Below are 17615 nucleotides of genomic sequence, written 5' to 3'. Positions count from 1 at the left end.
TAATGAAATATTGAAGCTGATGAGCTGATGCTTCTCTGTACATCGAATTCTAGAGAGAAATGGAAATGAAGAACAAGGGAAGAACAACAGTGACAAAATTTTTTCCGGCAGTAATTTCGAGTTTTTTTCTTTTTAGACATTCTTTTGTTTTGTACAAAAATAAGAGAGATTTCCCTGCCGTATCAACCAAAAACTTCAAGACTTTTTTCCCCAAATCCCATGGTTTTACAGATTTTGATTTGATTCCAACTGTGTTTTGTTGTAGAACTAGTAGTAGTAGTAGTTTGATCAGCAGCTCAATGCCTCGTACTTCACTGGGATGGGTCGGTTCAACCCGACCTGCGATAGCAAATTACCGACGACGGCGAGGTCACGGCAGAATACTCCTTGGAATGTGGATTTGTCGCTCGATGACTTGTTGTCTGATGCTGGGATTTGTTCGGTTTTCGCGGTTTTGGATGATGCTGTGTTTGCAGCTTTGATGAGTTCCATTTCCAGTAGGCATTCCTGGGCAGCTTGATGTTGTTGTTGTTGGACTTGAATTGCAGCAGCTTGTGCTGCTTGTAATGCAGCTGCAGCTTTCTTCCTCTGTTTCTCGGCCGCTTCCTCGTCCAAGATCGTCGACATTATGCTCGAATACCCCTTCTGCAGCATTCTATACAGCAATAATGCTGACATTTTCGCCTTGTCTCGAACGGAATCGAGATCACGGTCGTCTGCAAGCTCGCACCGCTCAATGAAGTTTGTAGCTTTATCGGGTTTGTGTCGTAGACATAGCAGCAGATGCGCTCTCTCCAATTCGGACCTTGAACACCCACGTCGCAGCCCAATTAACGAATAGTAATCCACATTCCCAGTCTCTCCTGAAGCAACTCTCTGCTTCAGTTCTTGAATTTTGACAGTCAATGCACAGAGCTTCCCGGGAATCTCTCGGTATCGCATGTTCTGTCGCTTCCAAGCCGGACCAGGTAGCTTTCTGTCCCTTAATATGGTGTTATACAGAAGCTTCAAATGCTCAAGGTCGTGCAAACAATCCGGTAAGCATCGAATTGATTCAAACAGTGCAGCTCGGGTCTCCAAAGCTTGAATGCAGCTGGGATCGAGTGACAGAGTTCGGTTGCAATCAGCAATTGACTCTGCAATTCGACCAGCTGATCGGTAAGCAGAGGCTCGGTACATATAACATTCAGCAAGGAAGCCTTGAGGGGCGCCTCGGCGCCCATCAACAATCTTGGTGAAATGGCGGATAGCCTCAGCGTAGAGGCCAGCATCAAGGGCAGCAAGAGCAGCAGTCCTCCGACGAATTAGAAGCTTAATGTGGCTGAGGAGATTGGTGATCGTTTCGGAATCGGAGAGAGCACGAGGGGGTGTGTTCGGAGGATTCGTGGGCGATATCTCGCTGGAGAAAGGGAAATCAGAGAGCGAGAAGCTATCTTCAGACCGGCATATACTTTCCCGGCGAAATGCCGCCGTAGCGAGGCGCTTGCCGGTTTGAAGAAGAACCATGGCATCTTCCATCAGCCCCAAATGACAACAAGCTTGACCCAAGATCAAATATCTAACAAACAAAACAAAAAAAAAACAAAGCTTTAACAAAAAAGATCACAGTAAAAAGATAAATCTAAGATTCAAAACAAACTGTACTGTACACCATTAGAATCCAATCCAAACAGGGTAAAATTTTCATTGATTATTCCCTAATCTTTTCTATCCAGTCCTTATCAAGCTGTCAAAAAATAAAAAGGTAAAAAAAAAAATTCACAGTTCTTTTTCCAACCCATCAACCCAAGTTTCAGATTTTCACCATTAGCACAATAAAGTTGAAGAAAAATCCATCAAAATGAGAAAGTTGCAGACTGGTAAAATCCACAGAGAAACCTTGCATAAAAAGGAGGTCCAAGAAAAAAAATAAAAAATAAAAAATAAAAATTGAATAATGGGGTTTTCAGTTTGCTGAGCATTTACTCAAAAACCAACAGAAACATGTCGACTGAATCATAACAATAAATAACAATAATAAACACCACATAAAAAGCCGAACCCGGAAAAATTAATGAAACAGAGCATTGCAAAATTACCTCCATTGCCCTTCTTTGTCGCAGTTTTTACACAGCCCTGCCATCACCTTCTTCTTCAACTCAGAAACAGAGAAGCATTTAAACGACGAGTCACAACCCGGCGACTCGGACGATCCGAGGAGCTTGACCCGGTCCTTGGACAGCTGCTGCGAGGACCCGTCGGAGCCGGAGGAGTCGTCGCCGGCGATTTTGAGGCTGGGAATGTAATCCTGCAGCATATCGGCGACATCCTTGAAGCGGCGGAGGCAGAGCAGAGCCCGAGCCTTGAGCTCGAGGGCTTGCTCGAGCCGAGGGGACAGAGCCAGAGCCGCGTCGATCAGATTCAGAGCCGCCGAAACCTCTCTGTGCTCTTGGGTCGCGATTAGGGTTCGTGCATCCTTAATGTACTTCTCCACAATCTGAAATTGGGGGAGAAATCGAAAACCCCATTAGAAAATAAACGAAACCCATCAAAATTTATGGAAGAAATTTGAGGAAAAAAGTTTTCTTTCTTTCTTTTTTTTTTTTTTTTTTTATATTACCTTTCTGTTGGTGAGCCACCAGTTCTTCTTCTCAGTTCCACTGCTACATTGGGAAGAAACAGCCATTTTTTTGAATCAAAGAATCAGCCCCCACACCATAAACCAAATGAATGGGAAATGGGGAATGGGGAATGCCCCTCTCTCTCCCTCTCTCAATGGGCTCTGTTTTTTGTTTGCTCAGAGCAACATTTCGAGGTTGAATCAGTGGGGGAAGAACATGAGAGAGAGAGAGAGAGAGAGAGAGAGAGAGAGAGAGAGAGAGATTTAAAATGTGAGGGAGATTTGAGGAGTAAATAAGGGGAAGAAGGTGATGAAGTAGAAGGAGAGGAGAGAGAGAGGAGAGAGAGAGGGAGGATAAAAGAAAGGAAAAAATGCCAGCTTTGACCTCAAGGAAAGCTTTGATCCTTCAGCTTCATAGCTGGCAACACACCATAGATTCTCTCTCTCACAGTGGGAGGGCTAGGTGTCCTATAAGTCTAGTAGGGCAGTGGGGACCAGATGGCCACGCCATCCATGTCATACAATACAAGTAAGTAAACTTAAAAAATAAAAAATTGATAAAATATATTTTTGATCTCTAAGAGTTGAGGTAGATCTCTATTTGACAGAGGTAGATATCTACTTGGCACGTGAAGTTTGAGAAGATGTGCTAAATGATCCCTAAGGTTTTAGAAGATACTTCTGCACGTAGAATTTAAACATTTTAAATTATTAAGAATACTTTCTCAAACTTCAGAGACTAAAAAAACCTTAGAAGACAAAAAATGTAATTTGCCTAATAAAAAACTAAACAATATTACATTTTACTATGTTTATTCTAAACTGTGTATATTTAAGAATAATGTGGGGTTGCTAATACGAGCATAGCTTAGTGATAATTGACATCTATTAATTCTTTTGAGATTGGAAGTTCAAACTCCGTATCCCTAATCTGTTGTATTAAAAAGAAAAATTTGATGTGTGGTTTGAGAAATTAAGAGATATTTATAAAAAAATATATATCTAGTGTGAATTGAGATGGTAGGTAATATAAGCTAACGTGAATGTACTTTTTTTTTATAGTACAAAAAGTAGGGTGGGGGATTCGAACTTATGACTTTTTGGTAAGGGATATGTGTCAATTATCGCTGAGCTAAACTCATATTTAATATGACATACTTTAGAAATTAAGTCGTTGAAGTTGAAAGTTAAAATAATAATTCTCACATTCTTTTTAAGTTTTATGATAGTAATAAGTGCTTTTACCGTTTATCCATTCAACTAGGCTCGAATTGGTTCATTATCCTCACAGGTATTACAACGCTCAAGAGCGTTAAGAAATTTCTCATCTAATACATGACTATATAAGTAGTTTAATATAAATATTCGAAATCAAAGTCAATTAATATGCATATTCGAAGTTGTTAAACAATTAAGAGTGGGAAGATTGAAGTAAATATTTAAAAAATGTAGGAATTGAAATATAATGATTTAAAATTGTAAAGGGACAAAAGCTAGAAAAATAGAGGCTTGATCTGTGACCGGGTACAGCCGGTGAGGTGATGGGAAAGTGACCGGATATTGCGGGTGGTTTTTCATCTTCACGGGTCGTCGGATTCAACCACCGGTTTGAAAAAGATTTAAAAACGCCATCAAATTGCCTGAAAAGTAAGCAAAGGGCGTGTGGAAAAGATCTCGGGTTATTTATTTCCGATCGGGTCAATAATTTACCGTTTTAACCATCATTATCATTAATAATAATAATTATTAAATTCATCATTTTTCATTCTTTAAATAAATAAATAAATAAATAAAAACTCTCAATGATTTTTCTTTTTTTAACCAATAATCCTCCCCTACATCATTAATCTGAACAACTCTTTTATTGCAATAGGGACTGTTGCCAAAAGGGTTGATGCCCATGTTACAATTATTACAAATTAGATTCACACCAGAAAAAAAAAGAAAAAGAAAAATCCAAACTCACCTGATTAATTTTTTTAAACAAAAATTTATATATATATTCTACTCCAAAGTCAAGATTTAACCTTAAATTTTAGTTTCATCCTTATTTTATTTTATTCGAGACACATTTGTACATTTGAACTTTTATGTATCTACGTCGAGACTTCATTTTGATTAAATTCTAGAATTTTGTTGCAAAATTGAGAGTTTTTATAGTTGGATTAGATATTTGGATGTATTTTAGATAATTTTTAACATATTTTTTTTTAAATTAAATTTATACTACAAGTCTACGAGTGAGGATGTACAACCTATAAAAAAAGATACTAACACCGTACCAAACAACTTAAAGTTATGCTCACATTTATTGATACTCTTCTAACTTAATTTTAAAAAATGTATCAATTTCATCCATTAGTCTTAGATTCAATTCGATACAAGCTAAAATTAAAAAATCCCATTAAGTAATTAAACAAAAAAACTAGATAGTTTTCCTAATTAGAAGGATATGAACATACTTTTTATAGTAAAACAATTGAATCTCGTTATACTCATGCTGATAAAGACAGGAACATAACTCAACGATCAAAATACATTTACGAAAGTAGCGATTTAGGGAGATTGGGGATATAAAAAAAAAAAAAAAGAGAGGGAGGAGTGTTGTAAGGCACAAGAATCATGGCTTTTTCTTTTGGGAGTTTGCTTTTGATTTCATTTTCATGCCCTCCCTCTCTCTCTCTCTCTATCTCTATCTCTTTCTCTCTTTGATTTAATGAATGCACATGTATATGGCTATCCCCATATGGCCTTTGTCTTCCCACCATCATCTTCTCATCTCTCTCTTATTATGCCTTTTTTTTCTCTTTGGTTTTCCTTTTTCCCTATCATTTCCCATTTTGCCCTCGTTCCCCCCCAACCCTGCATTGCCATTTCTTATATATATATTTTTAATTTTTTTGCCTTTTTTGTGTGTTTTCTGTTATGCCCTTCCCCACTTCTGCCACCTCACCTTATATACATCCCCTACTTTGCCATGTCATTGGCCTTATTTGGCTATGGAGAATATTCTTTTTAATTGCATACTTGGATACCTATTTTGTATGTGAAAATAGTTTTTTTTCCCTCTTGAGTACGTATGGGAAATATGTACATATATATATGAAGTTTGTACTTTGCATGGAAAAGGAATAAGGATTGGTTTGTATTTGACTAAGTTGAAATTAAATGTTGTCCATGTTTAATCTTATAGTTTTGATTTAATTGGGTGGAAGTCTGAACTCAAATAAGTGTGAAAATAATTAAACAATTTGATCAATCGACTTGTTATTTTTAGAAATTTTATGCTAGATTGGGTTATTATTTTTTGGCAGATATTTGTATACAAACCTTCACATGCTACTTTTAGTTTGTTTGTTTGTTTTTTTTTTACATTTTCTTTTTGTTGTTTGGCTTTAAGAGTAATCTTAATATCTTTGAAGGGTTTTTTTTTTTTTATTGAATTTTGATTGATTCATAGTCTGATTTTCAGACCATTATTTAACTTAATTTTAAAAATTAGGGGTTTTTTTCCCTGAAAGAGAATTATGATATTTATTTTGAACCACTAATTTGATATTCAATAATATTAAAATTTTAAAAGTTGCCCTAAAAAGAAACAAGTTCAACGGGTCAAGGCATTGTTTATCTAAGTTGGAGGTTCAAATCCCCATTATTTATCGAGCTTAGAAAAATAAATAAAGGAAAAAAACTTGAAGGTTCAAAATTGACACATTCAATTAATTACAAAGGTAAAAAGTTAATTATTCCCAAAATGAAATAGTTACTAACGTGTTCCAAAATTAATTAATAAAATCTATCATGGCTCAAGTAATTTTTTTTGACAAAAAAAAAAATCAAATCTAGAGCCTTTTTTTATAACTAACAATAATGTTGAATTATTTAATTATAATTTATATTAATAATTGTCAATAATAACCCTTCAACATTTCATATTAAAATAAAACTTTCAGATAATTAAACACTAAAAAATTAAAATAAAATATTACAAAACTTCAGGCATAAATAATTGCAATACCTAAAATCAGTTTCAACCATAACTTAAATATAATTCCTCCACGTGTCATCTCATGATTTGGAATCATTACAAGGATGACTGTGCCAAATTGCCAGCTCAGCATGAATTTTGTTTTCTTTTTTTCTTGGTTTTCATTATTGCATTGTTGGCTATTATAGGAACAATGATTTGAAATACAGAACTAAGGTACCAAAACGACAGCGTTTTAGCTTGTTTTATATTCTACTAATTCATTCTTTGTGATGGAAGTTGGGAAAAATACCAGTAGGAGGGGGAAAAAAACTAACTAACTAATATTCTTTTATAATTAATAAATGGCTTTTTGAAAATATAAATTTATGCAATTAGTTGAATGTTAAGTACTCTCAATCAATGATCTAAAATTAAAAAAAAAAAATTTAATGGGTGTTAGTCAACTTAATATTGAAATATTTTCCCTTTACATATATTTATGAAAAAAACTAGAAAGATACATTAAAAATTCCATTATTTTTATATTTCTTATTTAATTTCATTATTATTTTTAATTGGAATTTATTTTTTAAGTTCTAAATTCAAACTCAAACCCTTTTTAGAAGGTAATTAATAAAGATGTTAAAATTATTATGTAATTGAAAAGTATGAAATTGATAATGTTAATATATATTTGATATTTTCAATATATTATCAACATTTTGATGCTCGTGGGGTTAGAAATTAACAAGAGGATGACGTGAAATCTTAGGTTCAGACTCTGACCTGATTATAGTGTTGCTTAGTCCAGACAATGAACTTTGATTACAGAGATGAATATACAACAACTTATTATAACTACGAGCCAAACACCAACCCGCTAAAGGAACAAACACAATTACAAAAGGCATTACTAGAATTCTATTTTTATGAGCACAATATATACAACCCGAGATTTTATCTATTTTTCTAAAAAAGGTAATTATTTTGGTACAATTATTAGAATTACTTTATGAATCCCAACTCATACACAATGCACATCACTCTACAATCAAATTCGAAAAGGAATAATACATAAAAAAAGAGAAATATAAAAAATAAAAAACCATAGAATGATTAATTTAGCGTGGGCGAAGTTATCCAAAATGTAAATGATTGTTGCACTTGTAAGTGAGAATTATGATAGGATAGGACAGGGGACCCTACGGAAGGGCGCTATGTCCCTGAGATAGGGTAAGGTTTTAGGGACCAGTGGGGGCTTTCAGCTTTGGACCAAATGCCCATATACGATCACGGTCACGGTCACGGTCACCCCTCCAATAAGCTGCATGCTTGGTTTTTCTCATAGACATGGCTGCTCTGTCACAGCTCACCACATCCTGGCTGTCATCCACGTATACATCGCACTCTCCATGTACACCCACATCATTATTGCTATTATTCTATATATATATTTATATTTATATTTATATTTATACCTTCCTTCCCATTAAAATATTAACCATATATTATATTTTTGTTCCTACAATAAATTTAGTCACGTCAGCAGTTTTGTTCATGCTCTAAAAAGTATTTAATAAATCCGCCCTCGAATTTCTAATTTTGTATGGAATAGATATCTCTTATTTATAAGACAATTTTTAAAGTTATTAAGACTTTTGACAAAAAAAAAAAAAAGAAGTTGAGTATGTACTTGATATTTTTTTAAAAAAATTCGACTAATTTATTGGACACCATTCTAGAAATTTACGAACAAACTAAAATTTTTAATTTAACTTTTATTATCTAGAAAAAAAATGTAATCATCAATATATATCTCTAGATGAATTAAGCTTTTAGGCTTCACGTGTTATTTTCTGATCTCTTAATTAAACACGTCATGCCAATGAAGATGTTGATCATTTTTATTAAGCCTAAAAAATCTTCCCCATTAGTAATCGACGTGAGACTATATTCATATTCGTAGCCCTATTTTTGAGCTCGATTTTATATGAAAACCTACTTTTAGGATGGGTCGAAGCTAAGAAATTGGAGGAAGGAAAACAACAATAATGGAATGCACAAGACATCTAATTAGGACATGAGCCTTGTCCATTGCCACAAATAATTTTCCACTTATGTTGGCATTAGGGGGCCACTCTCACTTGGCTCAATTTGAAACTAAGGGGTCCTCCATTTTCCTTGGTATCTTCTTCAAATATATGTGAAATGAATCTTCTCCTCCAATTGTATACAATAGATAGGCGAAAGAAAAAACAAACCACAACCCCATTTGAAAATTATAAGTCTAAAGATCATTTTTTTCTTCAAAATACATACACATTTTTGTACTATATGGAAGAAGTTGTGTCCCTCCTCCTAGAAAGTAAGTGTTTGTTTTGCATATGAAATGAGCCAATAACCTTATACTTTAAGGACAAGAAGCCTAAATATAAAGGAAAGAAGAAGGGAAAAAACTCTAATTATTTTTTTTTATATAGGTGAGTGTTTAAAACAGTTTGGGTGTGCATCAGCTCCTAGGTATAGCTGACTTTCATGGGATTTGAACAAATTTCCTATAAATCATTTTGATTTACTTTGGACCAAGATTATAAACCAACCCATGATTGTTTTTCTAGTCGTGATTATAAAACCTTCAATCGTTTTTCTATTTGTATATACGAAGAAAAACGTTAGCTAACCTAATCATAAACCTTCTTAATATATGCATATTAAAAGGAAAAAGAAAAACACATGTGATGTCTCAATGAGAAGAAAAATAACCATATGAATATATTTTCATAAATGGGGACATTTGCATTTGCTTTCAATTAAATTGTTTTCTCAATTCCATCTCTTTCTTTTTTTTCTCTTGTCATTTCATTGGGAGTTTTTGTGATGGGAGTTTCTTGATCCTTCTCTCTCTCTTTTACTCATATTCATGCATGAGGGGTAGATGGTGTAATAATAATGAAAGGGGAAGCCATTTGAGACAACTATTTTTGCTTGAAATTATTGGTGGCCAACATGTGTCATGTTGAATTGTTTTGGTTTTCTTCAAGTTTTATTTTCTTGTTTTTTTATGGTTTGACTTTTGAAGTGGAGCTCTAAATTAAAGTTGGGAGGGCAAAACAACCCCATATGAGTCAAGCTTATGCTTGAAGATTGTATGGGAATTATACTTATTCACAAATTATTGGCTCAATGATTTGGACTCAAAATTAACAATTTTTTAAAAACAAAAAGAAAGAGATCAATAATGTTATGTAAAAAAAGTTTAAATATTTTTACAAGTGATATGTTTTTGTTTATGAAATTTGTATAGTGATTTTTTTTAATCTTCAACGTATTTTTTTTAATAACAGGGGGGTGGGGATAGAATTCACAACCTCTTGGTTGGAGATATAAGTCAATTACTGTCAAGCCACGCTCGCTTTGGTTAAAAAGTTGTTAATTGTTATCAAAACCACAACGATAATTGTATATTTACATTTAGCACTAACTATTTTGATAAATAAGGACTATATTGAATTTAATAAAATTTAGGTTAAAAAATACTTTGTCCTCGTACATTTATTGAAGTAACAATTTAGTCTTGGTAATAATTTAGTCCATGAATTTTAGTACGTAACAATTTAATCTCCGAAGCTTAAAGTTTGTAACAATTAAGTCCATATCGTGAAATTTTTTGTTAAGTTTTTATATATGTAGATCGATAAACCAATGAAGGACCAAATGTGTGTTTATAAATTAAAAAGATTAAATCGTTATTATATATGATAAAAATCGACACTTCATTTTCATCTTAATCCTTATTTCAAAAATCATCCATTCAATGGTCACCACATTGCCTAGGAATGCATTTAATTTCAAAAGAAAAAAAAATCATCCATTCAAAATTTCTACTTTAGAAGATTTAGAAACTTTATGCTTTGTCTTTTCTAATAAGCCACCATATATCAAGTCTACTTAATATCTCAAATTCTATTTTTTCCAAGTACAGCACGAGTGGAGTTGGGATCGAATTCACAGCCTCTTGACTGAAGATGTATATTCATTACCGGTAAACTATGTTCACTTTGGCTAATATCTCAAATTCTATAATATATAGGCATTGTGACGACCTAAAACTTTGATATTAAAACCAATAAGAATATGATACAAATTACTTAGCTTATAAAACTTTTAGGGACTAAACCGAGTAGGTACATATTAACATCATAGATCAAAATCTCATAAAAATTTAGAGACTATTCGGATTTCAGTGGTCACCCAATTTAGTATTACTTTCGTCGAAACACGCTTAACTACGGAGCTTTGATGAGATCCAGTACATCATCTCTCTCTCGAAAACTTACCGAATAACTATCTTTTCCTCTAATTAGCATCATCAAAAACTAAACCAATAGTAATTAACAATCTCTCTCTCTCAAGTAGAAGTAGACATGTTTGTAAGGGAGGGGGCAGGGATGAAGTCCTAAAGATTCTCTCATGAAACCACACCCCATTTTGGATAAGGTTCTCTCTCGCATTCATCACATAATGTGGCCTCCTTCACTCTGCACGATGCCCTAAATTAAGCCCTCTCTCTCTCTCTCTCTATATATTATTTCATTTTCACGTCATCTCTCTCTATGCCTCTATAAACCAATCATAGAGCTCTCATAAAATTCCCTCCCTCAGCTCCTCGAAATGCTTCATCAATGGCAGCTCCCTCTGATGCCTTTCTGATCCATGCCACGTGCTCCCCGATCATCCCTCACGTGGCCAATGGATATTCCACAACTTCCCACTTCCATCTCCTTCGCCATGTGCCCACCCTTTTTTCTGCAAACTTCATCAAAAATAATTAACCCCATTTGCCTTCCAATATAATCTCACCCCTCCCTAATTACCCTTCTTCTCTCTCTCTCTCTCTCTCTCTCTCTCTCTCTCTCTCTCTCTCTCTCTCTCTCTCTCTCTCTCTCTCTCTCTCTCTCTCTCATAATTAAAATTTCTTTCTTTTTTTATTCATCTTTATCAAAAACCTCCGATTTGCTTTTAAAACGCTAAACGACCGTTGGGTTTCTAAAAAGATTGTAAATTTCCCTCTTTATTTTGATGTTTTTTTTCCTTGGATAATATGATGATGTCAGCCACAAATCTCTCTCTAATCTTTTTAATTTGTATATACATATTAATTTATATTTATGACTTGAAATGGATGCAGGTGACTTTTGCAGTTGAATTCTTATAATCCGAGTATCGACAGCTACCCATCATTGTAATTGATGCTGCGAGATTTGTCTTCGAATGGGAGGAGGAGGAAAAAGTCCCAGCTAAGAGCTTCGTGAGGCTCGAACTAACCTCATATGGGAGGAAGGTATCCCATTCAATCACAAATCTACTGTATGCTACAACTTGCTCGTAATAATTAAATTAGGCTAGCTCTTAATACGTTACCTTTTCAGTTTTTTTTTCAAACATTATTCTTGCTTTTTTTTTAATTGTAATTTTTTGGGTATGTTATTTACTTAATTTTTTTTAACCAACTTTAAAATCAATTTTTTTTTTAGTTTTAAAAATTTAACGTAGATTTCAACTTTTTTCTTTAAATGGATGACCAAGTAAATAAATACGTAAGTACCATAGTACCAACGTTTATGAACTTAATTTTAAAAAACGTAAAAATTAAAATAACATAATTATTAAACAGAGTCTTAGTAATTACTAACAGAGGAAAGAGAATTTCTATGATCCATTTAATTGAATAAATATAAGATGTAAAGAATAAAAACCTAGGGGGAAATAAGAGTTTGATAAATGAAAAGGACCTGAGAGAGACAAAAAAAAATAATAATAAATAAATAAATAAATAGTAGAAATGCAACCCACAACTAATTGAGGTAGTTGTATTTATAATTAAATAAGTATAGCGATGAAGGGACCAAAATTTAATTGTCACCTTGAAACTGACGAAGATTGTACTCTACCAAAATTAATGTAGTTATTTCCAAAGATAAAGAATATTTAAGATAATGTTTTTTTTTTAATGATATACTTTATAATAGCAACTATAAAAATGGTAATTAGAAAATAAAGAAGATTTAAACGAGATATATAGGACCTAATTTTCTTCCTTTGAAGCTTTCTTAAGTTATTTTATCAAATAATCAAGTTGTTGGATTTGCATCCTTGTCCTTTATATAATAATATTTTGATTGTCAAAATGTACTAAATTTTATTTTTCAATGTATTGGCACTTTAATTTTAATAGTTTGAAAAGGTCATTGTCATAACATTGATTTCTTGTTAAAAAAAAAAGAAGAAAGAAAGAAAGACCGAAATGTTAAATTCTAAAATAAGTGTCTTGGGACAATATATATTAAAAAATTTAAATACAGCTTGAATCATGCATTATGATTCATCTATTTTCAAAAAATCTATTTTGACCCTCAAAGATCATTTTCATTGTTATCTTATTTTGTTCGACATTTCATCTACTAAAATTTTGAAATGTAGCAATAAATTTGTATTAAAGAGTTTCCCTCGTGAACTTGATGTTAAATTTTTTTAAATAAATACCAAAATATTCCATTTTCAAAAATACAAGTATCAAAACAAACGTTTTAAAGGTACACGAATTAAAATGAAAGAAGTAAACGGATCAAAATGAATCAATGTCAAATATATCGAGACCAGAATAGTTTTTGCTAAAAAATAATACTTAAACTATATTAAAAACTACCTATAACAAAATGACACGTAGGATGATTAGGTGGATCATACATTAGAAAGACCAATGTTATTTATATAATAAAAACTCCACGAGATGAGGATTATTATTTTATAAAATTAAAAAAAAAGGAGTGATTCATGAATCATAATAGTGAAAATGTCCAATTTGTACTCCAACTAAAAAGAAAGTTAAAATGTCCAATTCTCTCTCCCCTCTGCCTATGAGAGAGAAACCACACACCTTATTAATAACTTAATCCAATGCCTTGGTTTAATTTATTAAGATTAATTTAATATTTGATTATTTTGTCTTTATTGATTAGGAAAAGATAACTACTTTTCTTGAACCTAATCTCTTTGGAAATTTTACATTTTTAAATTATGATTTTGTAACCTGCAATCCTCTTGAAAACGATGCTACATCAGCAGTAAGATTAAAATTGAAGCATTTCAAAAGAATTAATTGAAAAAGAAAATAGCATTTAATTAAAATTAAGAAAAATGGGAAGGATTCATGTACTGTCTCTGTCTCGTATCTGCACACAAGGGAATCATTAATTTTAATTAATATATTTTGATCAAATAAATTTATATTTATTAGTGAGTTTTATTTTTTTTTCTCTGACGTGGATTGATTCCACGTGTCTAGTCTATCAATGGATGACGGATCCACTCCTTCCAATGAGATGGGACGGATCCAACTAAGCTAAAAAAATGTTTTGAGCAAAATATATATAATCATTTGTACAACCGACATCGGTCAAAATCAAATTCGGTGAAAGTAAATTCATTAGAAATAGCTTCCGTGTCGCTTGACGAGAAAGGATCTATACAAGAGAAACAAACACTCCTGACACTTATGTCAATTTAAGTTCGACTTCAATCTCGAGACTAAACTAAAATGTGATATCTGATGTGGGAGTGCAGTGCTCCATTTATAGGTTGGAATATTCACAAGGGATATGACTGTTGGTTTGGAATATTTTACCGAAGGTCAGACTATCGGACATGCATGTTTTGGATAGAAAGATCTTCATCCTACTTAGAGGTCTTCCCATCTATAATTTAGCCAAATATGGAATGTCGTTCTTTACTTTTTAATATTTTTCAGAGAAGACCTTATCAATTGAGCGTTTTCTTGGGTGAAAAAGTTGATCCAACTATTTGTTACAAGTTGAATTTGAAAAAATAATAACATTAGCCCCACTAAAATCAATTAAATCGATTTAAACAACAAATTTATCAACAAGTTAAGTTTCATAAACTATAAAATTTAAAAGATAATTATATATTAACTGATCCTGCCTGGATGCAAGTTTTATCAGTCAAAATAACTTTTTTTTAAAATTTCAAATTAATTTGTCCATTTTTCTTATATAGATAGGTTAAAATTATCATTGGTTTGGCCAAAAACGAAAGTCCAACCGACCACCTTACACCTATGACAAAACCATTCCATAAAAATTAATTCTATTTGCAACATAATAATATTAATTACAAAAATACCCATTTCCTTTTTCTGAAATAATATTTATTTCCAATTAAATCAATGGATTTTGTATACTATAATAAATAATTTAAATTTTGATTTATGTACTCTCGATTTTGATTCATTTTAATTGCTGTAATTTTGAAACATCCACTTTAGTTTTTATATTTTTAATTTCGATTTGTCTGAGTATTTATACTTCAAAAAAATGACATTTTGGTCAATTCAATTTCATTTTTATCTTATTTTTAATTATAATTCTAACCCCACATTTAACTGGCTGAACTTTTTAAAATATAGTCTTAAATTTGTATTAAAAGATTTTTTGTAGTGTATAAAATTTGTCCTAAAATTTAACAAATAATGATCGAAATAGTCAAATTTTAAAATCAAAACAGACATCTTGAAAATATAGAGACTAAAATAAATAAAATTAAAAGTAGGGAACCAAAATAAATAATTTGAAAACATGAACGCTGAAATAAACAAAAATTAAAAATACATTTGCTTTAATTTTATACCCGCGTTTTTAATAGGCCAGCAGGCAAACCGGCAGTGGTAGGCTAATCGAACGACCTAAATCTTTGAAGTTTGACCACAAACAATCATTTTCCAAAAAGTCAACTCGAAATTTCACGATCCAATGGTTGTCCGACCACCGCTATTTTGGACCTTCGGATCCGTGTTCACATTTATAGTACAATGGACCCGAGTGCAGGCGATTCCGCCCCGAGACCCGGGGCGGAAGCGTAATTAGCAAAAAAGTGAGGGGAGAAAAAAAAAAGGATAAAAAAACGTGTGAATATAAGCAGGCTTTTTGCAAAGCCTATGGCTGCTCTGATCCGATCATTTTTATTATTTATTTAATTATTTAATTTTAATTTTGTTGAGAATATTTTTCGAGCCCACCCCTCTAAGTCAGCCTTATTGCGAAAGGCATGCATTTTCATTTTCCAAATAAATTAATAATTAGTTAATTATTTGGGGCATTATTATAATTATTTTATATTTATGCCCATTTAGGACGGGAAAGTTTTAGGTAAATGTTACTACTTCCGTCAACGCTGTTGCTTGTAAGGAAAGTTTCGTGTTCCAATAGTATGATGACACGTAGCATTACATGGGATTAAAATATATTTGCACAGCTCTTATCAATGATTATGTTTAATTTAATCAAATTCAATCTTAAAATTGTATAACTGGTAAAATGAAGAGAGAGAGAGAGAGAGAGAGAGAGAGAGAGAGAGAAAAAAAAGAATAATTTTTGCTCTTATATTTGACTTAGTGGGGTAATTTTACCCTATTCAATTTCATCACATTTTAAATATTAAATTTGAATAAATCTATTAGTTAAATTCTCAGTCTTTTTGAAGATTCGTGACTTCGCTATATAAGCATTTTTGTAGCGGGACAAAATTATTTGTATGAATTTTGATGTTTTTTAACTTGTTAGTGAGTCTAAACATTTTATTTTTGAATTTGAATATTGTTTTTGTTGTAAACAAAATTGAAAAATGAACCACCTATTTATAGACTGTTTTTGACAATTCAAATAATCATATCTTTAGCATCGTTTCCTTCAAGAGATGACATATATTTTTATTTAAGTTTATGTCATTTAGGAAAAACATAGCCTCTCATGAAAATAGGCTGTGGTTAAAAAAAATTTTTATTCAATAAATTCCAAAGCCCATCTAGGTCTAGACATTTTCATAGTTGAATTATATTTCATTTATCAGTTGGTTCGTGGGTAGTTTTCTAAACTAGTTTTGAGGGAGACATTTAGTTTCCTTTAATTTCAACATTTGTCTATGTTTACTGTTGAATTTGATGACCATTCGAATTAGTGTGAGAGTAAAAATGAAAACTTTTTTAAAAATTAAAATATCAATATCATACTGTAGAGAGATCCTTGCTGATAAGACACACAAACCCATCTAAATTCTTTCTCTCTTCAAGTTCCATGGCCACTTACCTAAGATAAAGTAGGAGCATTTCTCCCTACACTCATATGTTGTAGAATATTGCAGCCCATTCTATGAGATTAGTTAATGTACACATAAGCCAACTCAAATACACACGGTAAACATACACCATCGATCTCTCACGTGATCCTCAAATCGAATGGTAAAGAATTGGGGCAACCCGACCTGACCCATAACGAACAAATGATGGGTTTAGAGATGGTGATGGGATGCACATGGCAGCTCCCAGGTGATGAGTGAAGGGCACATGGGGAGGCTAGACAGCCAGGGGGTTTGCCAATTATTGATGCCCTTCCTATTTTTGGATATAGTTTCCACTTTAGGAACTGTTTTTATTATTATTATTGATTGTACTTTTGGAATCCCCATGGCTATTTTGCTTCTTTCTTTCACTTCTTTTGCTGTTCATCAAACACACCATCTTCTTCCACCTATCAATGGCCTAATTTTTAGGTTCTTTTTTTTCCTAAGTTTGGGCCTTCAACCTCTCACCTTATAAGTATGGAATCAAAAAGTATTTTTGTCTATGTTTTTCTGATACAACAGTTGTTTGTAACTGATTGAGGATTACCCTATTTGCCCAAAATCATATCTTTTAATGGTGATGTGAAACCTATAATCTATTATAGGTTAGAAGTGGAGAATCTTCTGATTATATTATCTTGATTAATATGAAAGAAAAGTAGGTGGGATTAAGTTAAAAGTTGATAATATTGTGTATTGCTTGGAAAATATAGAGATATTTAGTTTTCATTTTGTCTACTTGAAAGTTCTTCTCAAATTAAGAGGAATGATGATCGAAGCACCGAAAGATTAAAGATGACGTGCTTGATTGATGTCGTGGCCAGTTAGGCCCCTGCCTTAGTTTGGTACGGA

The 17615-nt window shown here is 32.5% G+C and overlaps 1 protein-coding gene and 1 long non-coding RNA gene across 2 annotated transcripts; one reads left to right on the top strand and one right to left on the bottom strand.

Annotated features, from left to right (window-relative positions):
* Positions 1-2993, bottom strand: LOC111021372 (uncharacterized). Its single transcript, XM_088128362.1, has 3 exons — positions 2600-2993; positions 2079-2476; positions 1-1558 (listed from the first exon to the last, which is right to left on the bottom strand). Exons 1-3 carry the CDS (start codon positions 2663-2665, stop codon positions 289-291), a joined length of 1734 nt encoding a protein of 577 aa, XP_087984488.1. The 5' UTR covers positions 2666-2993; the 3' UTR covers positions 1-288.
* Positions 2994-11128: 8135 nt separating this feature from the next.
* On the top strand, positions 11129-12065 carry LOC148208864 (uncharacterized). The gene is made up of 2 exons (XR_015787360.1): positions 11129-11626; positions 11758-12065. It is a non-coding gene; the product is annotated as an uncharacterized LOC148208864 (long non-coding RNA).
* The last annotated feature ends 5550 nt before the right edge of the window (positions 12066-17615 follow it).

The sequence above is a fragment of the Momordica charantia genome (assembly GCF_013281855.1).
Source record: "Momordica charantia cultivar OHB3-1 chromosome 9 unlocalized genomic scaffold, Mcharantia_2.0 BLBB01000009.1, whole genome shotgun sequence".
Classification (NCBI taxonomy): Eukaryota; Viridiplantae; Streptophyta; class Magnoliopsida; order Cucurbitales; family Cucurbitaceae; genus Momordica; species Momordica charantia.
This window is presented reverse-complemented; position numbering and strand designations above follow the sequence as displayed.